The sequence below is a fragment of the Phocoena phocoena genome, chromosome 2, assembly GCF_963924675.1.
Source record: "Phocoena phocoena chromosome 2, mPhoPho1.1, whole genome shotgun sequence".
NCBI lineage: Eukaryota > Metazoa > Chordata > Mammalia > Artiodactyla > Phocoenidae > Phocoena > Phocoena phocoena.
This window is the reverse complement of record NC_089220.1, coordinates 23,836,829-23,863,512: the sequence shown is the minus strand read 5'-3', so window position 1 is coordinate 23,863,512 and position 26,684 is coordinate 23,836,829. Positions and strand designations below refer to the sequence as shown.

Below are 26,684 nucleotides of genomic sequence, written 5' to 3'. Positions count from 1 at the left end.
TTCAAATCGTGGCATTATCTTCCACAAGTCCTCCAAAACTATTGGGTTAACCTTAGCTAGAAGAAAAGCACAGTTTCTAACTGTATTTTTTTCCTGTAATTTTCTCCTTTTCTTTATCATTTTACTTCTACCTTTTAATGTCTGGCTTTAAACAAATTCTTATAGGAATTCCCACAATTGAAAACCAAACTTAGGTTCAACTGGGAAGCCTGGTAACAGTTAACCTGAGACATTTCTCTGACCATTCTTCCCAACCCCTACTAACACCCATTGACTCTGCTCTATACCTTTTATGCTGTGTGTCCCTGACTCCAAACAGATATTAATAAAAGGATAGATACTCTGATCTCTGACACAAAATACCTTGTCTGGTGACCAGCACAAGAAAATTAGCCAAGCTTTATTCCCTCTCTTTCCCATTAAAAAAAAAGAATTTTCTTTCTTCAAGATGCAGGATCACAGAGGGAAATAGGTAGGATGTCAAAGGTGCCCAAGACCTCCTCCCCATGTGCCTGTCTCGCCTTCTCCTCAAATGCTGTGGGCGCTTGATTCAGTCTGAGCATTCAGGCAGGAAGACGGAGATGGGCTTCATGAGGGGGTTGGTCTGGGGGCCTTTGAAACCACAGCAGAGACCCCAATCAATTATGATAACATCATAAAACTCCTTTTAGCCAGCACCCGAGCCCACCTCTCTAAAATCTGGGATGGGTGTTTGTGCGGTTAGCTGTTTGCAAGTGGCCATTTTATGACAGAAAATGACCAGGTGGTGTTAACCCTTTCCTTACCTCTGAGGATAACGGCAAATCTGCCTGCATAAATTTCTATAGCATTTGGGGCCTGACCTGAGGAGAGAGGGTGGAGGGAGTTTGGTTTTAGAAAAAGAGAAAGGGTTAAATACTACACTGAGAAACTTCATGGACAGATTTGTTAAAATGATACGATATGTCAGACTGGTGATATATCTTTGAAATACTAAAACAAAAATTGTCTTGATGGTACTTTTAAAGATAAATTTTAAGAAAAACCAGCTGTAGAGAGAAACCAACTAAAACCTACATTTGGTGGGGAAATTTTTGCAGTATTTTCCAAGTTTAACAAAATTAATATTTCAAAGTCCAGTTTTGAAATACTTTATGTAAGTGAATAGGATTTTTGAAAGAAAAAAAAGAAGCCTACTCAGTGTCTATTGTGGATATATATGTATACCAGTATATATCTCTATACATACGTGTATATATATATGTGTGTGTGTGTATATATATATGTATCCAACTTTACAATATACTGTACATATACACCCACCCTTAAACTTGTGCATACTGTATATATATATATAAAATGGCCACATTTCTTGCGTGTGTCTGTCCCCGGAAGGGTGGACTGATTGTTTTTGGATGTCTGCAGCTGTTACCTTGAAGGATGCAATTTCATCTTTCATTTATTTTTCCCCATCTAGACTGTATCAGGATAAACTGTAACTCCAGTAAGTTTTCCCTCAAGTTTCATTTTGTTCTTTAAAAAAAAAAAGAAAACTGACTTTATTTTGTTTACTGTTTTATGAGCTGTTTTTTATTTGAATTATTTTATTTTTTGACAGTGGAGTTGGGGGGAACTGGGGTTGACAAGCTGAAGGGCTGGGGTGATGGTTTGGGCTGAGTGTGGCCCAGGGTGTGGTTTCGGAATTGCGGCAGGTCCTCTCTTCTTTCCTTGCATTTGTTCTATATGCGGAAAAGGAGGAAAGGGTACCTGGATAATGACATAGTTTGAAAATGAATTGAAATGGTAATTTGTTGTTTTGGGAAAATAACTCTCAGGGGTGGACAAAAAGCATTAGAGCAACCAGAATGCACTTCTCCACTACCAAAAGCTTCAGAAAATGAAAGCAAAGTTCATGACCCACAAGGTGGCTGCCAACTCTGACATTTGTTTCTTGGCATTTATCGCTGTAGGTTTTTTTTTTTTTTTCCCCTAAGGAGGGTGGGCAAAGCATTGCTCTTGGTAATAATGCAACATTTTAACCAAAGACTTGAGATACATTCTAGCTCTTCTGAATAAAGAATGGCAGACTATTATTTTTACCTCATTCCATTCAAATATTCCACCTCTTGAAGAAGGGTCTTAAGGAGGAACGGGCTGAATACTACTCACGCATTTCTTCCTCTGTCTCAGAAGTGCACCTTAACTGGAGTCACGAAGTAGGGCAATAGGAGGAGAAAGAGGAAAGATGGGCATGAGGGAAAGAGTAGAACTAGGTGATAAAAGGAAGAAAGGAAGAAATATACTTTGAGCTCTATAGTGTGTCATATTAGTTAAGGCAATTAAATAACAGTTAAGCAACTAGGATAATTGGTTAGGGTGATAAGCTACAACAGACAATCCCAGCATTTCAATGGCTCAACAAAAAAGCTTTCTTTCTTGTTCGGGCAAAGTCCAATGCCAGTTGAGCAGCTCTCCTGGTCAGCTGTCTTCAAAGAAGTAATTCAGGCATCTAAGATTCTTCCATGAGTTGGGTTCAACAACCTTGGAGTTTTTCACTTCCCGTTCTATCTGTAGGGAAGAGAGAGAGAGCTTGAATAGTTATGCAATATGTTTTATTGCCTTGCCTGAAAATGCCATACATCGCTTCTGCTTATATTTTGTCAGACATGGTTCCATCTTAAACTCAGAGGAAACTGGGAAATACAGTCTTCCTGTGGACCAGGAAGACAAAACTGGATTGATTGAGCATCTGACACACATGATTCTCAGTATTATCTCCTGATTTTTTGCTGCTTTCCTTGCTAGGGTCTTTCTGTAGGAACAAACTCAGAAAAGGAGATAGCCTCTTACATTTCATTTACCTGTTTGTCCCATCCTTCTAAAAATTTTAAAGATGTTAGCTGGTTTAACCTTCTTTCTTGGGAGATATATTATCAGGATGACAAACTAATGAAGCCCACATCCACTTCTGGGTGGCAAATGTTCCATATAAATCAACAACAACAACAGCAAAAAGAAATGTAAAACATTGATATAAACAACAGCTTCCTAGAGCACAGTGCTTTCTGCTTGTCCTGGTGTCACTTTCAGTTAATTTAAGCAGTGTCCTGTATTGCTGTGTTTAAATATTTCTGATTAGCCAGAAATTTCTCATGATATTTAGATCATTACAAGTCTAATTGAAACATCCTTTTTCTCTAAAGACTGGCATTTTCTCTTTCTTTAAGCAGCTTTATTGATACATAATTTCCATACCACAGAGTTCATCCATTGTAAGCCTACAGTTCAGTGATTTTTATTAAATTTCTAGGGTTGTCCAGATATCACCATATTCACATTTTAGAACATTTCCAACACTCCCCAAATTTCTCTTATGTCCTTTTGCAGTTAATCCCTTCTCCTACCCATACTCCTAGACAGCTGTTGGTCTGCTTTTGTCTCTATAAACCTGCCTTTTCTGGGCATTTTGTATAAATGGAATCATATAACATGTAGTCATCTGTGTCTGGCTTCTTAAAAAAATATAGCATATCTATAGAAAACTTTTTCTTTTCCTTTTGCATTAGTTTCCAGAAGGAAATAAGATGAAAGCTGAGCATGAAGGTGGAGAACGTCTTCCAAAGTTGAATCTGGCACCTTCTGGCTTCAGAGACTTATTTGCAGAACAGAGAACTGAGGGAGTTATTTGATCAGGGTATCAGGGCCTGCTTTTTGTGTTCTATCCATACTTTATCTTACATTTAATCCCATATATTCCATCTGATCAGCCATGGAGAGTCATCATAAGACAAGTTCCCAAATTCTTTCTCCTGGGAATACAGTGATTCTTATCCAGGACACAGATGCCAGCAGATTTTCTAAGCCTGATAAAAGATTTTCTATTCAGAGCCACCAAAAGCAGCATCGAGAGGAATTGCACACGGCAAAGATGCGTTCCCGACTTCGATCACAGAATAGAAAGAATATAACTGGCTTAAATCAATATTTAGGTAAAAAGCGAAGATTGGATTTTGAAAAATCAATTTTGAATTCTCATGATAAATCTTTAACATACTAAGGAAGTTAGTTTTGGTGAAAGCATCAGAGAAAGAATACATAGTGCCCACTAGTTGCACAGGGGTTGAATAGAAACAAAACAAAACACAAGCTCTTCAAACTAATCTAAGTCCTTTAATGCTGAGGTGTATAGATGTGTACCCAGGGTAATGTAGAGTCACAAAGTATATGTGATACATTTTCTTGAAGTGCATTGTTGATTTGGAGTAAAAACTTGAATTGAAAGCAAGGTGATATATGATGCAGAAGAATGCAAATAAACATGAATCTTATTTAATAGATAAATCTTATTCTTATGTTTTAAGAAAAAAACAGAAGAATTCAAAGTCCTATCATTTTTATTGTGTATCTTCTCTATTCCATTCCCACCATTATTGGCACTTGGGTAGAAAAGTTTGAGAAGACTATACAACTAAATTAGGAGATAAAACAGGTACAGGTGACTAGAACTTCTAAACCCCTCTTCTCACATACCTATCAGAGTTCATAGTTCAACCTGTTATAGAATCTCAAGTTGTTTCTGTAATCTCAAGTTGTGTGGATCCTGTCTCTTACACAGTCTTTCACTGGAAGAGTACAAGAAGTGAGATTGATTTGCAGCCTGAGTGTGAGAGGGAAGGACTTTCCACTTACTCCTGAGCTCCAGCTGGCATTTCAGTAGCTGTCATAGGGTGTAATTGCTCAAGTTGCAACACAAAACTTTTTTCTCTTGAAGGGACATAGTGAATTAAACTTTAAGTTTGTATATAAGTTCATGAATTTTTCCAGTTAATTCTTTTTTAGAATGCCTGTTCTGTGAAAAGTCAGTCAGGTAACATACTGAATGACATCATCTGTTTTTTTTTTTTTCCTGTTCATCTGCCTCAAAATATTGTTCGTTCAGGGAAATGGCTATTTCCAAGGGTTTGTGTGACTGTCTTTTTAATGGCAAGAAGAACATGAAGAAGGACCATCTTCCAGTGTGAGGAGAAAACAACTGGACATGATAGAGGGCAGTGATCACAAGACAAAAGCCTTTTTCCTTTTGGCTTTCTTGGCTGGCCCTTCTGTCAGTAACTGACACAGCTCCATGACAAGGGTTTCCAAGAAGCAGAAACAATTTTCTAATCAGGTTCTCTGCCTTTCTCCCTTTCTTACTTTCTCTTTTCCAGTACTTCGTCTTTCCCCATAATATCTATGATATACTTATCATTACTCATTCCAAATATTACTACCCCTGCTCTCCAAATCCTGCAAGGATACCACACCATAAACTCTTCTCAGGCTGTTATCACCAAACATTTATTAGAGACTGTGCCAATCAAAGTCTTTGGTTGAATTGGGGATATGCTGTGTTTGATTCATCTGCCAGGGATATTTCAAAATAAGTAGTAAGGAAATTTCCAATTTAGAACTGACTTTAAAACTGCGAAAGAGCAACAGAGTTGGCAGTCATCATGGTGGATTGAACTCCAGGGTGACCTGGAGCACAGCTAAAGAAAACAGGGCTGCTTTCTGGGAATTTCTGGAGGAAATCACTCATTCCTATGGTTCCAGTTCCATGAGGCTGGCAGTACCTAAGAGGCATGCAGTTCTGAAAACAGGTATGAACTTCTTGTTGATCTCGTGGGTGTTTGCTCAAATGACAGTCTGTAAAATGGTTTGTCGTCTTGAACCTTGTCTGATTGTGACTCTGCCCTGTGATTTCCTAGCCCCTCCTTCATCCCATCCCTTTTAAGCTGTGTGCTGTATGAATGAAAACAGTGACCTCATATTGATTAAATGAGTATAGTATGAACGGATATAGTGAACACAAATTAATGAATGTCAGTTTCCCGCTTTTTTCCAGTCTTTCTCTCTCAAAGGCTAATTCCTCTGTGTGTGGCCATTCTCTCAATCTTTCTGGAAAGGAGGGCATATATCACATGAAAGTTGTGAGGAAATCGTGAGTTTTGTGTATATGCCTGACTATTTAGGTATATGTAGAGCTCCCCCCAGTTACTTTGAACTTGAGACCTTACTAATTTACCTGTGATAAGATTAATTTTTTCCTTCTTTGACGTACAAAAATATATTGACCTTAAAACAATGAAGTGCCACAATGTAGTCATTTGTGTCTGAGAACAGGTTTTATAATCTTGTCCACTTCCCACAGACTCTGTTATCTTTGAATCATAGAGATGCACAGTAATATAAGAGCTGCAAGAAAATAACATCACAAGGATGTTCTATATCTCCAAACCATACCTCTGAAAGCTACTAGTATTTACTAAATATTCCTTCTCTTGCACTTGCTCTGCCTCGCACCTGTTTTTTGCTTTTTGCCTTCGCTTCTCTGCTTTGGGTTTCCAGGCAGACTCAATGCCAGTGTTTTGGCAAAGTCAGGGGGGTGTGGGTGGTTCTTGCTTAATTTAGGCATTAAAATTTATTACACTAGACTTCTGGTTTTCTTCTCTTTTTCTCTGTCTTCCCTGTCTGTGGTACCAGAATAAGTGACATCATCTTTAGGCCTCCTTCACCTAGAAATCCCAGAGCTGACTTGTTGAGCTTATCCCTTTAACTCAGAAACACTTACCTCCTCAGGTCAACCAGGAGGCTGACTTCTTCATTATTAAGTCTCTGCAAAGGAAACTGTAGAACCTCTCTGGTATCCGTTCCAAGATTTGGATCACCATTGCTGTCAGCCTGATCATACTACTTCTCTTAGTAGAGTTTTATTGAAGATGGAAAAAAATCACAAAGCAGAATCTTATATCCGATAATGTATTATTCTTTATCCAACTATCAACATCACACCTGAGACTTCATATTTCTTTATGGAATGATTGTGGTGTACTTCAACTTTTACTGAAACCTGAATTTTAAAAGATAACACATAATTTTGTTTCTCTTTGGAATGTTTTATATTTCTTGTGACATATAAAATACCTCACATGTACGTTTATTCATAGTATCAATAACAGGCAGATTTGACTGTGATAGTAGGATGCTTCCTAAATGAACATTGAATATTACAAAGGTAGGCTGGGTTCAACCCTTTCTATACCACTAATGAGTTTTGTGTCTGTGGACAATTTACTTTAATCCTCAGTTTCCTCAATTGTAAAATGTGCATAATTATAGTATCTGCGTCTTTGAGTAAGAACAGAAGCTAGAACGTAACGTGCTAAATGTGTGGTGATGGTGATGGTTTTGGTGATGATGAGGATGACTTGTACTAGCAGAGTATTTCACCTGAAAAGATGATCTTTTGAGAACTGTTTTTGTTCAAGAATGGATACCTATGTATTCTTAAAGCCATTCTTGGTAGCTTAATAGATGCCTGTAAAATGAGCATCCTACTTCCTTCAGTCTATTACTCAGGGCAATAATAAACTCTTTTCAAGGCCATCAAAGTTGCATTGGATTCTGCATCAATAGCATTACTAATACTGTTGATGAGAACATCACATTGGCTTTTTTTCCCCCTCAGTGCATTATGATAAACAAATACTTGATGTTAACCCAGAACTAATGAAAGTATTTTGGTTTCATGAGTTCTTCTGTTTTTGTCTTGGAGACTCTGATATCATTTTAATGAAAGCTTAATAGTGTTCTAAAATGAAAATATTATCTTTAAAGTGCACAGATATGATTCAGTGATATCATATTTGTGACTTTAATATCTTCTAATATCAATTTTGTATAATCTAAACAGGAACTAAAATAAAAGAGAGTCAGAGAAATTAGAGTTTTTGCAGCAAGGGTACAGATTTCTGGCTAAGAACATTACTGTCTGTCTGGCTTCCTTGACACATTCCTGGCATGGATTTAAAAGTCATCAAGTTTATTCAAACCATTGTGAGAAAGGAGGGCTAGATCACCAAGAGGAGAAGAGAGTCATCCCCTTCTTAGGAGATCTTGTATTTTGGTTTCAACCAGTTTGTTGAGGCATAGCATAAGTCAGTATGTTAAGAGATTCACATGTGGACTTTTGGGTAATTGAAATTACACATATTCCATACACATACACAAAGGCTGGTGGTTCAGGCCTTATCAGATTTATACATGATGCCCAGAGAAGTAGAGAATTAATGACCATTTAGCAGTTAGAACTACAGTACCATCCATCCCCAAATTCTGAGAATGTCCTTTGAGCACAGGTTAAAATAGAGAAAAAAAGAAGAAGGAACATCTCTTTCAGTGGCTTTAGCTAAGACCACTTTTTCTGTGATTTGAAACTGATCCCTGGGCTCTAACATGCAAATCTATCACTTTTTGGTCTGCTTCTCTTATGTACAGTGGGCTCCTGGTATGGAAAAGTCCACTCAGGAAGGTATTTTAACATTTGTAATCCATCTGGATTTTAGAAAGGATAAAGGGATTGGGATCAAGCACCCAATTAAAGAGTAGATAGAAGTGAGATTGAAGCATTATATTATAAATAAGTGGCTTCCCAAGGAGAGTGTTTTGTCTCATAAAAGGAAGAAGCAGAAGAAATAGCAAAGGAGATGGAAAAAACAAAGAAGTTAAAAACACACTTCACGAAGAATATAGATATAAGCAAGGTTGATAGAGTTATTGAATTCTAGAAAAGGTTGATAAAGGCGTAAAATTTCTCTATCTGAACATCCTAAAAAAGAGCAAACACCGTGCCAATTTAGGAATGATCTATGGTGAACTGAACTGTCTGGCAAGAGCGGCAATGTAGACTCCTAGAACTGTTTACAATCACAGTTCAAGCCACTGTACTTTTCCATGAAATTAGTGTACATAGTTTGGAGATATGTACATACATATAGTGATATCTTATGTCAACACAGCCTAAAATTTTTATGCTGATATCTGGCCACTGTAGGATTTTCATGACCTGAAGCTACCTTGGACATAGTGTATACTTAAAAAATAATTAAGTCACTGAGGTAATGAATTGTACCCATTTCTCTACCTTAATTTATTATTTTTACAAATACTCTTAGGGATCGATACAGAGATACAAGCCAGAAAAATATAAACTACAACTCTTTGTTTTGTTGTCATTCTAAAAGGAAGAAAAAAATAACTGGAGTGAATTTGTTCTTTTATCCCTAATAATCTGAAAGAATAAATATTATTTTCTCTGTAAAGCAGGGAATTTCAGACAAAATGAAGGTTTTCATGAAATCCAAGTTGTCCACGCTTTGGTTGGAGTCAGAAGAATTTCATGAAGGAAGGTGAATGTGTATCAGTAAATATTACATGTTGTCACTCTTTGTTCACTTATTCGATGATCATTTACTGAGAGTTAACTGGGTTCCAGGTGTTGATGTCAGTTTTAGGGATTTATACTGTGGATTTCCAAGGAAAATGCAGAAGGAATCCTCATAGACTAGGCACACACCCATTTCCCCCTCATTTTCTGTTTCTCTTAGGGAAATTGAAACTCAGATGTATGTACCTTTAAAATCCAGATGAGTTTCTCATAGATTTTATTCAGCAATTGTTCATTTCAGTATTCCATTCAACATAATGGTTTCTTTTTTTCACAATGTATGTATGTTCCTAGTGCTGAGGCCCTGAACACTGGGTCTCCTTAGTCACGTCTTTTTCCTTATTTTCCTTTTTCTGTTTTGGCTTGTCCTCCTGCATCTGACCACCTGCTTAGAGCCATACAAAACGTCAACAGCTGATGTTTCAGGCGCTGTAATTTTGACTATAAATGGTGTTTCTGTTTTTTCTTCTACAGTTTGAAAATGTCTTTTTATACTCTGATCCATTTTATTTGTCTAATTGCTGCAGTAAGGTTGACAAGGTGACAGGTTCGCTAAGTATTAGGCACAGTTTATATTTAGGAACAGTTTATATTTTGAAAATTAGGAAGGATCACTTTATCAATGAGGTGTAGTACGTGTAGTAACCATTTGGCAAGTTAACATTACCAACCAAACCCTTTATTCCTGTTTGATAACAAGATAAATGCATCAGTGAATATACTTCTTTTTTGTTGCTTTTCACTAGATAGTATATATAGTGCAGCAGGTTTCACTCATACATTATTTAGGAGAAGATTATAATTTGAATTACAGAATTCCTGGAACAGTTAACCACAAAGTGCAAGTCTCCCTACTGATTCAGAGCATCTCAACAGAGTTTTTCTCAGTTTTAGAATCAATTTTGGGAAGAAAACTTAGACACCAGGGGATGTTGCTTCTGAAAGAAACAGAGTAATTTTCTGGCTGTTCTATTGATTAAGTGACTAAAATCACAAGGCTTTCTAACTGGATGTTTATTAGAAGTTGGAGAAATAAATCTTAAAGGGGATGTTTACATTTTCCTTCTGAAAATGAAGTTGTTTCAGAGTAAATCTGATTATATAATATTTGTATACAAAACAATTTTGCTGTCATCCCAAAAGCCTTGTGAAAGCAAGAGGTATATGGTGCTTAGTTATAGTAATCTAAGTCTTCCTGAATGGCTGACATTATATTGCAATAGGAAAACGTTAAAAGGCCTGTGTTCTAAAAGAGAGACAAAATGTAATAGAGATCATATCCCCTGAAGCAAAGTCTTTGAACGGTTATGAGCTCAGGATCCTCCCAGTAGGCCTGTCGGGGGCATATATTTAAATATTAACATATTACAAACGGGGAAGCCAAGGCTTGTGGAAGGTGTGTGCATTGCATAAGGTCTCAGGGTGATTAGTGGCAGGCATGAGTCTTCAAAATTTTCATTTTCTGATTCTTAATCAAATGAACACCATTTGTCACCTAAGTTGTAGTCTTTTAGTGATGCTACGAGACATGGTTTTCTTCAGAATTAGTTTTAAAAAATGCAGGGTGGGGGGGTAAACCACTGCAAAGATACCAAATTAGGAAGGATATGGTGACCTAAACTCTTGGTTGTTGGGTGAACAGCATTATGAATGGAGTGAAGTTTAGTTCTGAAGTCTAAGAGATGACAGAGAAATGAAATTCATGTTACCCACAAGTGTGGGCAGGATAAAATCTAAAACAATAAACAGGGGGCTATTCCTCTGTTCTTAAGAAAATAAAAAGTAAGAAAATTAGAAATGTTTCAAGGTGGAGAGAAGAAGGGCTGTCTATTTCCTCTGAGTGGTTTTCCTGTGACAGTCTGTCAGGAAGCCCTTTTCCTTCCAAGGAGAAGGAACTACCCCACTGACCGAAAGGAGGATGCCCCCAGGAGTGGGGTGGTGAGAGAAGCAGAGACAGAAAACAGGAAAGGAGCCGAAGCAGCAGATGGCAACAACATAATGTGTGCAAAGTAGGCAAAGACCAAGAGAAAGGACACACATGAGTATTTGTAATGGAGTAGCATAAGAGGAATGTGTTCTATCGCTGTAGAAAAATTCTGTATCTTTCTGATCTCACAAAGAAAAAAAAAACACAGTAGAAGGTGAATAAAGACAATATGGTGAAGCCATTGGCCTAGGGGATGGCTAGAGAAGGCTTGCCATCTCCTTATAAGAAGAAATTCACAGTTGAAATTAAAGTCATATTGTATACCTGTCAATAGTTGGAATGTTTAACTTAACTGTTTGATTCACTGATTGTTATTTATAAGCAAACTCCCTATTTGATAAAGGAACCAATTAAAAAAAAAACTTGCTGATTATCAGAAATAGAAAAGCTAGGTGTTCTATTACCCTAATAACTAGGTAAAGTGCCCAGGTACTTATCCATGACTGAGTTTATCCATACCCCTACATACCTGGTAGAATGAGAATCTCATGATTGACATCTCAAAGGCAAGAAAATTGAACACTAAGTGAAGACACAACCCCATTCTTTCCCCTTGACAAATTTTCCCTGAATGCTTTTCTTCCTTTTTTACAGCAAAAATGGATGCTGCTAAGTCCATATACAAGGACATTTGCAATAACAAATTTTAAACCTTTGCTATTGTTATATAAAGTGATCGACTTTACAAATGGCTACTAGTTACAGTAAAAATTATAGCCAAGATTGTTTTCTGCCTGCCAGGCTCTGAGATGAGCAGTTTGCTTGCATGATCTTGTTTAATCTTCACCATGGTCTTATAAGGTGTTATTATCCTCATTTTAGACATGAGACTTAATCATGTGAAACGCTTTGCCTGGCCTCACCTTCAGTATATCTGACCCCAATGCTGTGCTCCTCATGACCGCACATGTTGCCTCTCCAGCTCAGATGCTGACATGTTGATGCTTAAATGAATGCAATCAGCACTCCAGGACAAGGGCTAATGGTCCCACGAAAGACGCTGCATCTAGAAACTAATAAATCCTATTTCTTTAGCTTTTAGGTTAGTCTTTCTGTAACCTTGACCTTTCCGGAGTCAGGCTTCCTCACCTCAGCTTTATAGACATATTAGTGTCCCGTTCTTATTCATAACTAGTCTCTAAGGCACTGCTTAATTCTGTGACAGGAAGGTACTTGGCATTTAGGGATGCATAGAGGATGAATTAGGAATTATCACAGACATAGGGATGACTAAGAAGAGGGTGGTGTTGGAATGCCATAACAGCTAATTGCTGAGTCATCCTCCATGTGCCAGATGCCTAGTTGGTATTCCTTGTCTTTTATCTCTTTCCATTAGACCCTAGTGCTCTAGTCTCAGCAAACAGATTGTGCTTACCCGACTTCCCCAAACTCTCTTATACCTCCGTTTCTGCATCCATGCTTCACCTTATGCACTTTACCTTATGTGTACCATTTCTGTCTGTATCTCCATAGCCAACTGCTTCTCATCCTTCATGACAGCTCAGGGGTCACCACTCATGCGAAGCCTTCCCTTCCTCAGGCATGTCTAGGTTTGTTCATCTCTAAAGTTCCAGAGTACCCTGAATGCACAACTTTCAGAAGTCTCATCACATTTGTTTTGCTTTATTTGCTTACATGTATACCTCCTGAACCAATCTTTGGATCCCTCACAGTTTGGGAAAATGTCCTATTCGTCATTGTATCTTCACTGTCTGGCCAGTGCCAGACATATAGTTGGCATTAATGCACATTTATTGCATTAATAATTATAAGCCTAATGACTTGAAACTTTGGATGACAAGAGAAATCTCCATGTATGAATACAGATTACTTAGTAAGAGGAAAATTGTTCCATATTTACAAAGAAGGAAATCTCAGCAGATCCAATTAGAATACCATAGATTAACATGTTAAGGATATTTGTCCAGGTCCTAAAGAGAAATATGTTTTCAGAAATCCTTACTAAATACTACTATGTTAGAAGGCTGACATTTAAAATGAGGAAAAGTGATTTCAAATTGATATGATTCTTCTTTTGATTGTTCAAAGAAACATCGGAAGCACAAATTGCTTTTGGGCAGTATTGTTCTGTACATGTCAAATTGTGTAGGTTTTATGTCTCACCCACCCTGGATAGAAATCTATACTCTTTCCTGTATTATTTTTATAGGCCTCTTTAAGCTTCAAACTGATCCTAAAGAGAATGAGGAACATTACTCAGAGCAGAAAAACAAACAACAACAGCATGGGTGGCAGCGTTACCTGGTGGGAAGAAAAGAACTTGTGGGTTCAGTTACACCTGCTCTGCTACTCATTAGCCCTTGTCCCTAAGGCAATTTCTCTGAGCCATCATTATTAGTAGTAATAGCTATAACATCATTTGATGAAGAAGAAAAATAATTGAACGGAAGCCTTGCTCCCAACCATGTGATTTTCATCCCAGCATTTAAACGGGCACCAAAACTGGCTGTCACTCCTGTGGCCCTCATGTCTCACAGCTTGGATTACTTGTTGATCATTTGAACTTGTAACAATAGAAACATCAGTTACCCGGGCCTCCTGGGTACTTGCCTAACCTTTCTGATTTTTCAAAGGAAATTGCTTCTTTTGTAAAATGTTTCACGGGAGATAGGACAGGAATCAGTGTTTGAAGAAGCTGAGTGTGCCCGAGATAACTTCCAGGGTTTTAATGTAGCAGCTGGTATAGAATCTTGTGTGAAATGAATTCAGGGCTTTTTCTCTCACTCCAAGTAAGGTCATATTATTAAGAGTGAGGATCCTCATCTAGCAAAGTCACAAGGATCAAGGGTTCAGTTTAATGCCAGAGAGGTTAAGCTGTCCCTGGTAAAGCTGAGTGGTACAAGTGCCACGCCTTTATGGTTGCCTATGAAGAGATATATACAGAAGAAACAAAAACATCAAAAATGGGCCAGTGTTTAATGAGCATTTATTTTGGGCCATGTAATATTTTCAGTTGTTATATATATTCTATAATCCCACAATAATTAAATGCAGTAGGCAGAACCATCTATATAATTTGTGGAGCCTAGTGCAAAATGAAAATGTGAACCCCTTGTTAAAAAAGGAGGAAAGAAGCTTACCCTTTTCTTTAACACTCTGTCTCTCTCTAACTGTGGTGGTGTTTTTCTTTTCTTTTTCTTAAATTTGCCATCTGATGTGCTCCCTCAAGCATGAGGATACTCATGGGGTGAGTGCAGACCCTCACAGTCACACAAGACTCCACCCAACGGCTCAGCACAAAGGACAGAAAGTAGCAGCAGTTGTTTTCTGGGTGAAGGTAGAAAAGAGGGTGGCCAAGCACTCATCCTGAGGGCCAGGACCATGCATGAATGAAGGCTCCCTTTCAACATCACTTAAAAAAAAAATTCAAAGATAAAATTCTTCTTTATTTTTTTATTATTTTTTTTTTTTGCGGTACGCGGGCCTCTCACTGTTCTGGCCCCTCCCGTTGCGGAGCACAGGCTCCGGACGCGCAGGCTCAGTGGCCATGGCTCACGGGCCCAGCCGCTCCGCGGCATGTGGGATCTTCCCGGACCGGGGCACGAACCCGTGTCCCCTGCATCGGCAGGCGGACTCTCAACAACTGCGCCACCAGGGAAGCCCCTTCTTTATTTTTTTTAAAAATTTTATTTATTTTTTTATATAGCAGATTCTTATTAGTCATCAATTTTATAGACATCAGTGTATACATGTCAATCCCAATCTCCCAATTCATTGCACCCCCACCCCCACCCCCCAGCCACTTTCCCCCCTTGGTGTCCATACATTTGTTCTCTACGTCTGTGTCTCAATTTCTGCTCTACAAACTGGTTCATCTGTACCATTTTTCTAGGTTCCACATATATGTGTTAATATATGATATTTGTTTTTCTCTTTCTGACTTACTTCACTCTGTATGACAGTCTCTAGGTCCATCCGCGTCTCTACAAATGACCCAATTTTGTTCTTTTTATGGCTGAGTAATATTCCATTGTATATATGTACCACATCTTCTTTATCCATTCCTCTGTCGATGGGCATTTAGGTTTCTTCCATGACCTGGCTACTGTAAATAGTGCTGCAGTGAACATTGGGGTGCATGTGTCATTTTGAATTATGGTTTCTCTGGGTATATGCCCAGTAGTGGGATTGCTGGATCATATGGTAATTCTATTTTTAGTTTTTTAAGGAACGTCCATACTGTTCTCCATAGTGGCTGTATCAGTTTACGTTCCCACCAACAGTGCAAGAGGGTTCCCCTTTATCCACACCCCTCTGGCATTTGTTGTTTGTAGATTTTCTGATGATGCCCATTCTAACTGGTGTGAGGTGATACCACATTGTAGTTTTGATTTGCATTTCTCTAATAATTAGTGATGTTGAGCAGCTTTTCATGTGCTTCTTGGCCATCTGTATGTCTTCTTTGGATAAATGTCTATTTAGGTCTTCTGCCCATTTTTGGATTGGGTTGTTCGTTTTTCTAACATTGAGCTACATGAGCTGTTTATATATTTTGGACATTAATCTTTTGTCCTTTGATTCGTTTGCAAATACTTTCTCCCATTCTGAGGGTTGTCTTTTCGTCTTGTTTATGGTTTCCTTTGCCGTGCAAAAGCTTTGAAGTTTCATTAGGTCTCATTTGTTTATTTTTGTTTCTATTTCCATTACTCTAGGAGGCAGATCAAAAAAGATCATGCTGTGATTTATGTCAAAGAGTGTTCTCCCTATGTTTTCCTCTAGGAGTTTTATAGTGTCCAGTCTTACATTTAGGTCTTGAAAACACATTTTGAGTTTACTTTTGTGTATGGTGTTAGGGAGTGTTCTAATTTCATTCTTTTACATGTAGCTGTCCAGTTTTCCCAGCACCACTTATTGAAGAGACTGTTTTTTCTCCATCGTATATCCTTGCCTCCTTTGTCATAGATTAGTTGACCATAGGTGCGTGGGTTTATCTCTGGGCTTTTTATCTTGTTCCATTGATCTATGTTTATGTTTTTGGGCCAGTACCATATTATCTTGATTACTGTAGCTTTGTAGTATAGTCTGAAGTCAGGGAGTCTGATTCCTCCAGCTCCATTTTTTCCCCTCAAGACTGCTTTGGCTATTCAGAGTCTTTTGTGTCTCCATACAGATTTTAAGATTTTTTGTTCTAGTTCTGTAAAAAATGCCATTGGTAATTTGATAGTGATTGCATTGAATCTGTAGATTGCTTTGGGTAGAATAGTCATTTTCACAATATTGATTCTTCCAATCCAAGAACATAGTATATCTCTCCATCTGTTGGTATCATCTTTAATTTCTTTCAGTGTCTTATAGTTTTCTGCATACAGGTCTCTTGTCCCCCTAGGTAGGTTGATTCCTAGGTACTTTATTCTTTTTGTTGCAGTGGCAAATGGAAGTGTTTCCTTAGTTTCTCTTTCAGATTTTTCATCATTAATGTATAAGAATGCAAGAGAAGTCTCTGCATTGATTTTGTATCCTGCAACTTTACCAAATTCATTGATTAGCTCTAGTAGTTTTCTGGTGGCATCTTTAGGATTCTCTATGTATAGTATCATGTCATCTGCAAACAGTGACAGTTTTATTTCTTTTTTTCCAATTTGTATTCCTTTTATTTCTTTTTCTTCTCTGATTGCCGTGGCTAGCACTTCCAAAACTATGTTGAATAATAGTGGCGAGAGTAGACATCATTTTCTTGTTCCTGATCTTAGAGGAAATGCTTTTAGTTTTATACCACCGAGAATGATGTTTGCTGTGGGTTTGTCCTATGTGGTCTTTATTATGTTGAGGTAGAGTCCCTCTATGCCCACTTTCTGGAGAGTTTTTTTCATAAATGGGTGTTGAATTTTGTCAAAAGCTTTTTCTGCATCTATTGAGATGATCATATGGTTTTTCTTCTTCAATTTGTTAGTGTTGTGTATCACATTGATTGATTTGCATATATTACAGAATCCTTGCATCCCTGGGATAAATCCCACCTGATCATGGTGTATGATCCTTTTAATGTGTTGCTGGATGCTGTTTGCTAGTATTTTGTTGAGGATTTTTGCATCTATATTCATCAGTGCTATTGGTCTGTAATTTTTTTTTTTTTTGTACTATCTTCCCCTGGTTTTGGTACAGGGTGATGGTGGCCTCTTAGAATGAGTTTGGAAGTGTTCCTTCTTCTACAAGTTTTTGGAAGAGTTTGAGAAGGATGGGTGTTAGCTCTTCTCTAAATGTTTGATAGAATTCACCTGTGAAGCCATCTGGTCCTGGACTTTTGTTTGTTGGAAGATTTTTAATCACAATTTCAATTTCATTACTTGTGATTGGTCTGTTCATATTTTCTAGTTCTTCCTGGTTCAGTCTTGGAAGGTTATACCTTTCTAAGAATTTATCCATTTCTTCCAGGTTGTCCATTTTATTGGCATAGAGTTGCTTGTAGTAGTCCCTTAGGATGCTTTCTATTTCTGCGGTGTCTGTTGTAACTTCTCCTTTTTCATTTCTAATTTTATTGATTTGAGTCCTCTTCCTCTTTTTGTTGGTGAGTCTGGCTAATGGTTTATCAATTTTGTTTACCTTCTCAAAGAAGCAACTTTTAGTTTTATTGATCTTAGCTATTGTTTTCTTTGTTTCTATTTCATTTATTTCTGCTCTGATCTTTATGATTTCTTTCCTTCTGCTAACTTTGGGTTTTGTTTGTTCTTCTTTCTCTAGTTCCTTTAGCTGTAAGGTTAGATTGTTTATTTGAGATTTTTTTTGTTTCTTGAGGTAGGCTTTTATAGCTATAAACTTTCCTCTTAGAACTGCTTTTGCTGCATCCCATAGGTTTTGGATCATCGTGTTTTCATTGTCATTTATCTCTAGGTATTTTTTGATTTCCTCTTTGATTTCTTCAGTGATCTCTTGGTTATTTAGTAACGTATTGTTTAGCCTTCATGTGTTTGTGTTTTTTACATTTTTTCCCTGTAATTGATTTCTAATCTCATAGCGTTGTGGTCGGGAAAGATGCCTGATATGATTTCAATTTTCTTAAATTTACTGAGGCTTGATTTGTGACACAAGATGTGATCTATCCTGGAGAATGTTCCATGTGCACTTCAGAAGAAAGAGTAATCGGCTGTTTTTGGATGGGATGTCCTATAAATATCAATTAAATCTATCTGGTCTATTGTGTCATTTAAAGCTTCTGTTTCCTTATTTATTTTCACTTTGGATGATCTGTCCATTGGTGTAAGTGTGGTGTTAAAGTCCCCCACTATTATTGTGTTACGGTCAATTTCCTCTTTTATAGCTGTTAGTATTTGCCTTATGTATTGAGGTGCTCCTATCTTGGGAGCATATACATTTATAATTGTTATATCTTCTTCTTGGATTGATCCCATGTTCATTATGTAGTATCCTTCCTTGTCTCTGTAACATTCTTTATTTTAAAGTCGATTTTATCTGATATGAGTATTGCTACTCCAGCTTTCTTTTGTTTTCCATTTGCATGGAATATTTTTTTCCATCCCATCACTTTCAGTCTGTATGTGTCCCTAAGTCTGAAGTGAGTCTCTTGTAGACAGCATATATATGGGTCTTGTTTTTGTATCCATTCAGCGAGCCTTTGCCTTTTGGTTGGAGCATTTAATCCATTCGCGTTTAAGGTAATTATTGATATGTGTGTTCCTATGACCATTTTCTTAATTGTTTTGGGTTTGTTTTTGTAGGTCATTTTCTTCTCTTGTGTTTCCCACTTAGAGAAGTTCCTTTAACATTTGTTGTAGAGCTGGTTTGGTGGTCCTGAATTCTCTTAGCTTTTGCCTGTCTGTAAAGCTTTTGATTTCTCCATCGAATCTGAATGAGATCCTTGCCGGGTAGAGTAATCTTGCTTGTAAGTTCTTCCCTTTCATCACTTTAAGTATATCATGCCACTCCCTTCTGGCTTGTAGAGTTTCTGCAGAGAAATCAGCTGTTAACCTTATGGGAGTTCCCTTGTATGTTACTTGTCATTTTTCCCTTGCTGCTTTCAGTAGTTTTTCTTTGTCTTTAATTTTTGCCAATTTGATTACTCTGTGTCTCGGAGTGTTTCTCCTTGTGTTTATCCTGTATGGGACTCTGCGCTTCCTGGACTTGGGTGGCTCTTTCCTTTCCCATGTTAGGGAAGATTTAGACTATAATCTCTTCAAAGATTTTCTTGGGTCCTTTCTCTCTCTCTTCTCCTTCTGGGACCCCTATAATGTGAATGTTGTTGCATTTACTATTGTCCCAGACGTTTCTTAGAGTGTCTTCATTTGTTTTCATTCTTTTTTCTTTATTCTGTTCTGCAGCAGTGAATTCCACCATTCTGTCTTCCAGGTCACTTATCCATTCTTCTGCTTCAGTTATTCTGCTGTTGATTCCTTCTAGTGTATTTTTCATTTCAGTTATTGTACTGTTCATCTCTGTTTGTTTGTTCTTTAATTCTTCTAGGTTTTTGTTCCTTAATTCTTCTAGGTCTTTGTTAAACGTTTCTTGCATCTTCTCGATCTTTGCCTCCATTCTTTTTCTGAGGTCCTGGATCATCTTCACTATCATTATTCTGAATTGTTTTTCTGGAAGGTTGCCTGTCTCCACTTGATTTAGTTGTTTTTCTGGGGTTTTATCTTGTTCCTTCATCTGGTACATAGCCCTCTGCCTTTTCATCTTGTCTATCTTTCTATGAATGTGGTTTTTGTTCCACAGCCTGCAGGATTGTAGTTCTTCTTGCTTCTGCTGTCTGCCCTCCCCCACCTTATTTTTGAGCCTCTGATATTTCTTCACTCATATCTTTATTTCAGCTGGAAAATCTCCCTTCTCAGATTCTCACACTGAAGCTGCTTTTGATGTTCAAAGATAAAATTCTTATGAATTTTAAGACAGCGATTGCCAAGCTTTGTACCCCAAACCAACAGGGCTCTCTGTGACTCTACTGGTTGCATGCCTGTTAAGTTGGCCCTAGGAATAGATAAAATTATTATTTGAGTTTCATAGATGAGGAAACTTCAGTTATCAGAAAGAAGGTTTGTTTTTTTGGTGGCATAATTGTCCACCACTTAATTACTGAAACATATTATAGACAACTTGACTTGTTCTAGATTTTGGTAGACTTTTAACAATGCATTTTGTAAGTCCTAATTTTTCCTGGATGTCTTCCCTCATGGTCAAGGACACATTATGAATCATATTAACTATCCTTTCCGGAGAGGTTTGCACAGTGGCATACAACAATGCATCACATTTTCCTGGCCAACACAAACATGCTTTATTTTGCAGTGTCAGTGTTGAAGGGACTGAAGTTTTTGGCATAATTTTGTTAGTAAAAATCAGTTCTCCCTGAGTGGGTGTGATCAGTAATCACACATGCCCTGTTATGATGTCTTCACTTCCCTGTCCTATGGATTATCTTCCTCTGGTGCCCAGTTGTGAATGGAAGTTCAAACTACGAGTCCAGTTTTACTGAACTTCAGCCTTTAAAAGCCTAAATTACCATTTCATTGCTCTGGTGGAGCATTAGTAACTAGGAAACAGAATTTGGAATTTGTCACACTAATGTACCATTGCTACAAAAATCCCTTGGACTGAAGAAGAAGGAAAAAAGAAACATTTTAGAAATAATTGACTGTTCACCATCTTTAGAATGATGCTACCAGTGCCTTTGTTTCTAATTTGTTATTCTCTGTTCACCTTTACCTAATCTAAGATGAATCAAGTAAATCCCCTTCGAGGGGAATGGATGATGAAAAAACTATTGGGTCCCATCAGAATGTTTTAAACGGAAAGCTTTGTCTTTTCCAACAAGTACCACAGAATCTTTGGAACAGAACAAGAGCAAATTGGTTTTGAGTTAATGAAGGTGAAACACTTGCTGTGGCTATTATGACTGCCATTCCTAAGGGCCACCAGGCCATGCCATTTTTCACTGTCTTTCTGGAAAGAATGATTTATGTAGGCTTCCACTGAGCAGCTGGCTTGCCTTGCGCCTGTCTTCCCTGTGTTCTGGGGCACTGCAGTGGGAGCTGACATGCTGAGCTATCTGGCTATCTCAGCCTCAGGCTAGCTCTTACCCAAAACAGTGTCGGGGAAAAGACAACATCCCTTCAGGGAGGTAAGCTAGATTTCTTCTAGCATTTGTACTCAAGGAAGAGCATTTCCTCATACCTGCAGTATCCTTTGTTCTATGTAACAGTATACTTAGTTGTGTCTGATATTATTGTCACCACCTTTGAAAACACATATTCACTCTCCTGGGAGTCGTAATATCCTTCCACTCAAATTGTTTTGTACCAGGGAACTGGTTTGCTTAGACCCTCGGTATCCAAGACTGATGGTTTACTGCACAGTCACCTGCAGACAGCAAGTGTCTATTGATGAGGATTTCATCAGTTTTCAATGTGATTATATGTTGGTTTCGCTTTCCCTTCTAAATTACCGCTTAATTTATTGTTCAGTTATTACTGATACAAGTGGTATCAGTGAGTAATTCTGTTGATGGCAAGTTCCATGTTTGGGAGGCAGGTTAACTTTCAAATTCACTCTCTTTTGGAGAGAATCTTGCTTCAACTAAAAGTAATGAAGCTCTTCCTTAAATATTTGTCTCACAAATGAGAGTCTCTGGCATTGAATAAACTTTACCTCTGAATATTTCCATCAAGACTTAGAAACTGGTGGTCTACTCTAAAAGGTCTAGACAGAGGTTGGCTAACTTTTTCTATAAATGGCCAGATAGTGAATATTTTAAGCTCGTGAGCCATATAGTCTCTGTCACAACAACTCAATTCTCTGTCACAACTCCGTTTTGCCCGTGAAGTACAAAAGCTGCCATAGATGATACGTAAGCTAATGGGCAAGGCTGAGTACCAGTAAAACTTAATTTACTAAAAGAAGCAGCAGGCCAGATTTGGCCTGAGGGCCATAATTTGCCAATCCCTGGACTAGAACCAAAAGAGAGGTGCATTTTTAGAAATTATGTTTGGGAAGTAGACTAAACTATCTGGGATTCCAAACGATAGGGCAAATGGAAGTTTGAAAAACTATTCATTTAAAGCAGTTTTTATTGTAGATGCTGGTAATGCAGTGCTAAAGAAGACCAATGCTGCCCAGTCTCACGAGGTTTGCATGCTGTTTGAGTTGTTTGTGAACATATAAATACCTAAGTGAGTTCAGATAGTGCCAAATGCAATGAATAGAATGATATAGACTAAAGTACATGCCTAGAAGTGGGAGAAAGTACACCTTTAGGTAGGACCATCCTGGAAGCCTTTATGAGAAAATGATATTTGAGCTTTGGACATTTGAAACTTGAATGATGAGAAGGATTCAGTCTTGGGAAGGTTTAGGGAAAGAGCATTCTGTGCAGAGGCATTCACAGAAGTCAAGGGCTTATGAAAGGAATATATTTGGCTTGAGGAACAGGAAGACATCATTGTGATTAAACTGTAGCAGGTGGGGCAGAGGGAAAAGGACTGTATGTCTCTATCTTAAACTGTCCGCATTAGACTGATCTATAATCACAATTTTGTGAGTTAAGGAACTCACCTTGTGATTCACAGTCATCCTTTGTTTGATTCTTGTTTATTCCCTTGGGGAGACGGATTCACAGGTATATAGAGTAGGTGTTCGTTGTCAGAGTATACTTTTTAAAAATTCGAATATACAATTATTAAATTAGAAGCAAGCCAGTGCTTCAGTTGAGAAATAGTTAAATCAACATTTGAACCATGTTTAAAGAAATGACGAAACCAGGACATTAGAGGTAAGACTTGTAGGGTTAAGAAACTGTGCATCAGACTCGTAGGTCTAATTATTTGGGCAATATAGAGGATTTCACAATAGTCAATGATCTTGGCGTAATTGGGTAAAACAGCTCAACCATTGGTAGTTTCAGTACGCATGCCTAGATGCTCCAAAGTCACCAGCTGATTGGATACTGTAGACTGGAAAAAACCTTATCCTACCCTAAAATAATCAAATCAGTTTGTTTCACAGAAAATAATGCATCTGCTCTTGTCCTATGTAGTAATTTTGTGAAACTTTGGAAAAAATTATTTTTAATCCATTATTGTTTGGGGCTGTGAAAACACTTATCTAAGGAGAATTACTTGTATCTAAATAAAATGCCTTGAGTTAATTTGACTCAAAATCAAGTCCTTCCCCTCAGTTAAATAGAATTTGAGGAAATGGTTCTAAAAGAATTAAGGCCAGCTCAGGGAAGTTAATTAGAGTGTCTTACCTTGAAAAACAAGTTAGTTTTCTAGGTAACGGTGTTCGACAACAGTGCTTCAGATGAATGCTAAAGAATTCTACATTCTGGTAAGAATTACTAGAAGAGACTAACACAGTGAGCAGTAACCTATTATAATTTCAGACAGCCAGAGGGAGAAGTCATTCTGAATTAATGAAAGAGTATATCATGGATTTTTCAAGAAATAAAATTGCTTTAAAAAGCATGCAATAACTAGACCAAGATATGTGTGTGTATGTGTGTGTGTTGTATACCTTCATCCCAATAAATGATCTTAAAGAATATATAAACCTGACTTAATACTGCCATTTCAGTTAATTGAAATATTTCTTCCAAGTTACTTGTAGCATGCTTAAAACTATTTTATTTTTGTAAGAAGGCAAATAGGCTCAGCAAAATTGGTTTGATATCTTAATTTGCTTCACATACCTATTTTTATGGATACTGTAAAGGTACATGTTAACCTAGATTCTGCTGCAAATTTTAAATTTTTGTGTGATTCTGAATAAGTTTTATTGAAGGTAGAAGTGTAAATGCTGCATCTCTGCTAACATAATATAGGATTTCCGAAAGTTAATTGGTCAGGAGAATGAAGGTAAGAGATTATATTTTGTAACATGGGATTTTTTTTCTACCTTGTCTTAACACAAAATATTAAAGGAATTAAAAAAATTTTTTTAATTTAAATCAAGATTAATATACTCACTTTTTCCTGGTGTTTCATATGTGTAACTAGAATAATACACATGCCAGGAAGCAATAAAGAAAATTATTTAACAATAAAATATATTTGGAATTTCAGGTTAATTTTTTCCTTTTTCTACAAAGATATAATGTATTCATTTAAGCGTACTGAGTCTCTTCCCTGGGAGTTGTCAGCAGCAACTGTTATAAAGGGAACATTTTTGAAATATGGATCTTAATCACATCTAGTGCCATATCCATCAGAGTTTCCAGCTTATATGGCACATTCAACTTCTTTTATCCCGACAAACATGAAATAATGCTACTTTAGCCATCTATGGGAGTTTTATTGAGTATCATCAAATGCTTAGCAAATATTTAAAATGTTTCACATGTTCTTACAACCAGGAATCACATATTGAAGAGTGGTTCCTGGTTTGGGAACTTTAATGTAATGAAAAAGTGAGAAATATACATGACATGGAAGTAGAATAAGCTGATAACTTTACCAAGTTGCTTGATACTTTTTATAGAAAAGATAGTAGAAATATTATTACTTTTTATAGAAAAGATAGTAGAAATATTATTTTTACTCTAAACCATTTGTCATGGCAAGGGCATGTGACTTACTCTTGTGGCTAAAGCTGGTGATTAGGCTTAGCCTTTTGGTTTCCAAACTATAGCATGCAGATATCAGAAAATGGCTAAAGCAAGCCACAATTCTCACTGCAAATGGATAGGACAATAACATGTTCAGGTATTTGCAATTTTAGCAGCGTTTTCATGGGTGAATATCAACATCTCTTCCTGCATTTCCTGAAAAGTCCTGTGGTTTGGAATGCTAACATCTTCACAATTCACTTTCTCTTATGCTTTAGTAATAGTGAGCAAAAAATAATGTAATTATCATTCACATTTTACATTTGATTGTTTCATAAATAGTGGAACCATCACTTAAGTGGGTAAAATTGTTCTGTTTCATTCTTTGCTTTTGTTCAGAATTACATATGAAATTGTTTTTCTGCAAGGTAGCTTTCCACTTACCTTGGCCTTGGAATGAGAAATTCTTTAAAAAATGTGTGTGTGTGTGTGTGTGTGTGTGTGTGTGTGTGTATTTTAGAAAATTGTTTTTAACCCAAGGATACTTAACTTTGGGTCCTGGATCAAAAACCGTTATCAGGTTTTCCAGTTGCATATAATTATAGCTGTCAAACAGCTAGTGAAGGCTGCTTCAAGAAGTCCACACAAGACCTTGGCACCATCAGCTGCCCTGCTGAGTTCTTGCTGTGAATCCTTCCAGATTCCAGGTGTTACTACTTAGCTGGACGTTTCACTTTATAAGGAGGCAGTCATTTGTGAAAAACAGCTGTAATTACACAGCATTCAGGTATTTCATAATTAAACTAACAGCTGATTATAGCATGGTACGTGGCATGAGAATTTGCCACTAGGCTAAGTAGGAAGGAGGCTATACCTTAGTCTTTGTTCCCCTTTTGCCATTGCTTTGGACGAGTCCTCCCCGTGCCTTGATGCCCATCAGTGGTCAATACCAGCCTACTTCCCCGAGGGAAGGGAGAGGAGGAGGAGGGCATTAATGGATAAATGAAAGCACCTAGACCAAAGGCAGGCACTACTGTAAGCAAAAGGCATCTCCTTGGACATTTTCCCCAAACTTTTGAAAACTAGTGGATCTCAGATGTGGTTTAAATAACGTGATGTTAAATGCTGGGATCAGAGAAAACTGAGTGTTCTTATCAGTAGCCCCATGACTCAGAGATTTCAGTCCTTTAGAGGACTAATCTTGTTATGTAGAACTTTGAAAAGGAGCCCATGTATCAGCTGGAAAGTGTTGATTCTGTTGAATCCTCACTAGGCACTGTGTAAAGATACAAGAGTTGTAGTCATGTCTAGGTCCTGATCACGTGGAATTTACAATTTAGTTTCATACACTGAAATAACTCCCTGGGGAAGAGATTAAAATATTGCCCCTGAAGGTTTGTAACCAAGGGGTTGGAAATGGACTTCTGTGAGGCTGATCCGCCCCCAGCCCCCCGTCCCTGAACCCCATGCTGTGGGAGAGCTGCTAAGCTAAAAATAGCTGTGTTGCTGCTCATTTCTCTGCTGCTCTCTTCCTTTTTTTTTTTTTAACATCTTTATCTGAGTATAATTGTTTTACAATGGTGTGTTAGTTTCTGCTTTATAACAAAGTGAATCAGTTATACATACACATATGTTCCCATATCTCTTCCCTCTTGCGTCTCCCTCCCTCCCACCCTCCCCATCCCACCCCTCCAGGTGATCACAAAGCACTGAGCTGATCTCCCTGTGCTATGCGGCTGCTTCCCACTAGCTATCTATTTTACGTTTGGTTGTGTATATATGTCCATGCCACTCTCTCACTTTGTCACAGCTTACCCTTCCCCCTCCCCATATCCTCAAGTCCATTCTCTAATAGGTCTCTGTCTTTATTCCTGTCTTACCCCTAGGTTCTTCATGACCTTTTTTTTTTTTTCCTTAGATTCCATATATATGTGTTAGCATAT

At 37.6% G+C, this 26,684-nt stretch overlaps 1 protein-coding gene across 8 annotated transcripts in view; it reads left to right on the top strand.

Annotated features, from left to right (window-relative positions):
- Positions 1-26,684, top strand: part of NRXN3 (neurexin 3) — a 1,619,945-nt gene that overhangs the window by 582,887 nt on the left and 1,010,374 nt on the right. For all 8 annotated transcript variants that reach the window (XM_065871334.1, XM_065871333.1, XM_065871337.1 and 5 more), the window contains one exon: positions 1,457-1,483. In XM_065871334.1, the coding sequence (XP_065727406.1) occupies positions 1,457-1,483 (27 nt within the window). The remainder of the gene's footprint in view (positions 1-1,456; positions 1,484-26,684) is intronic.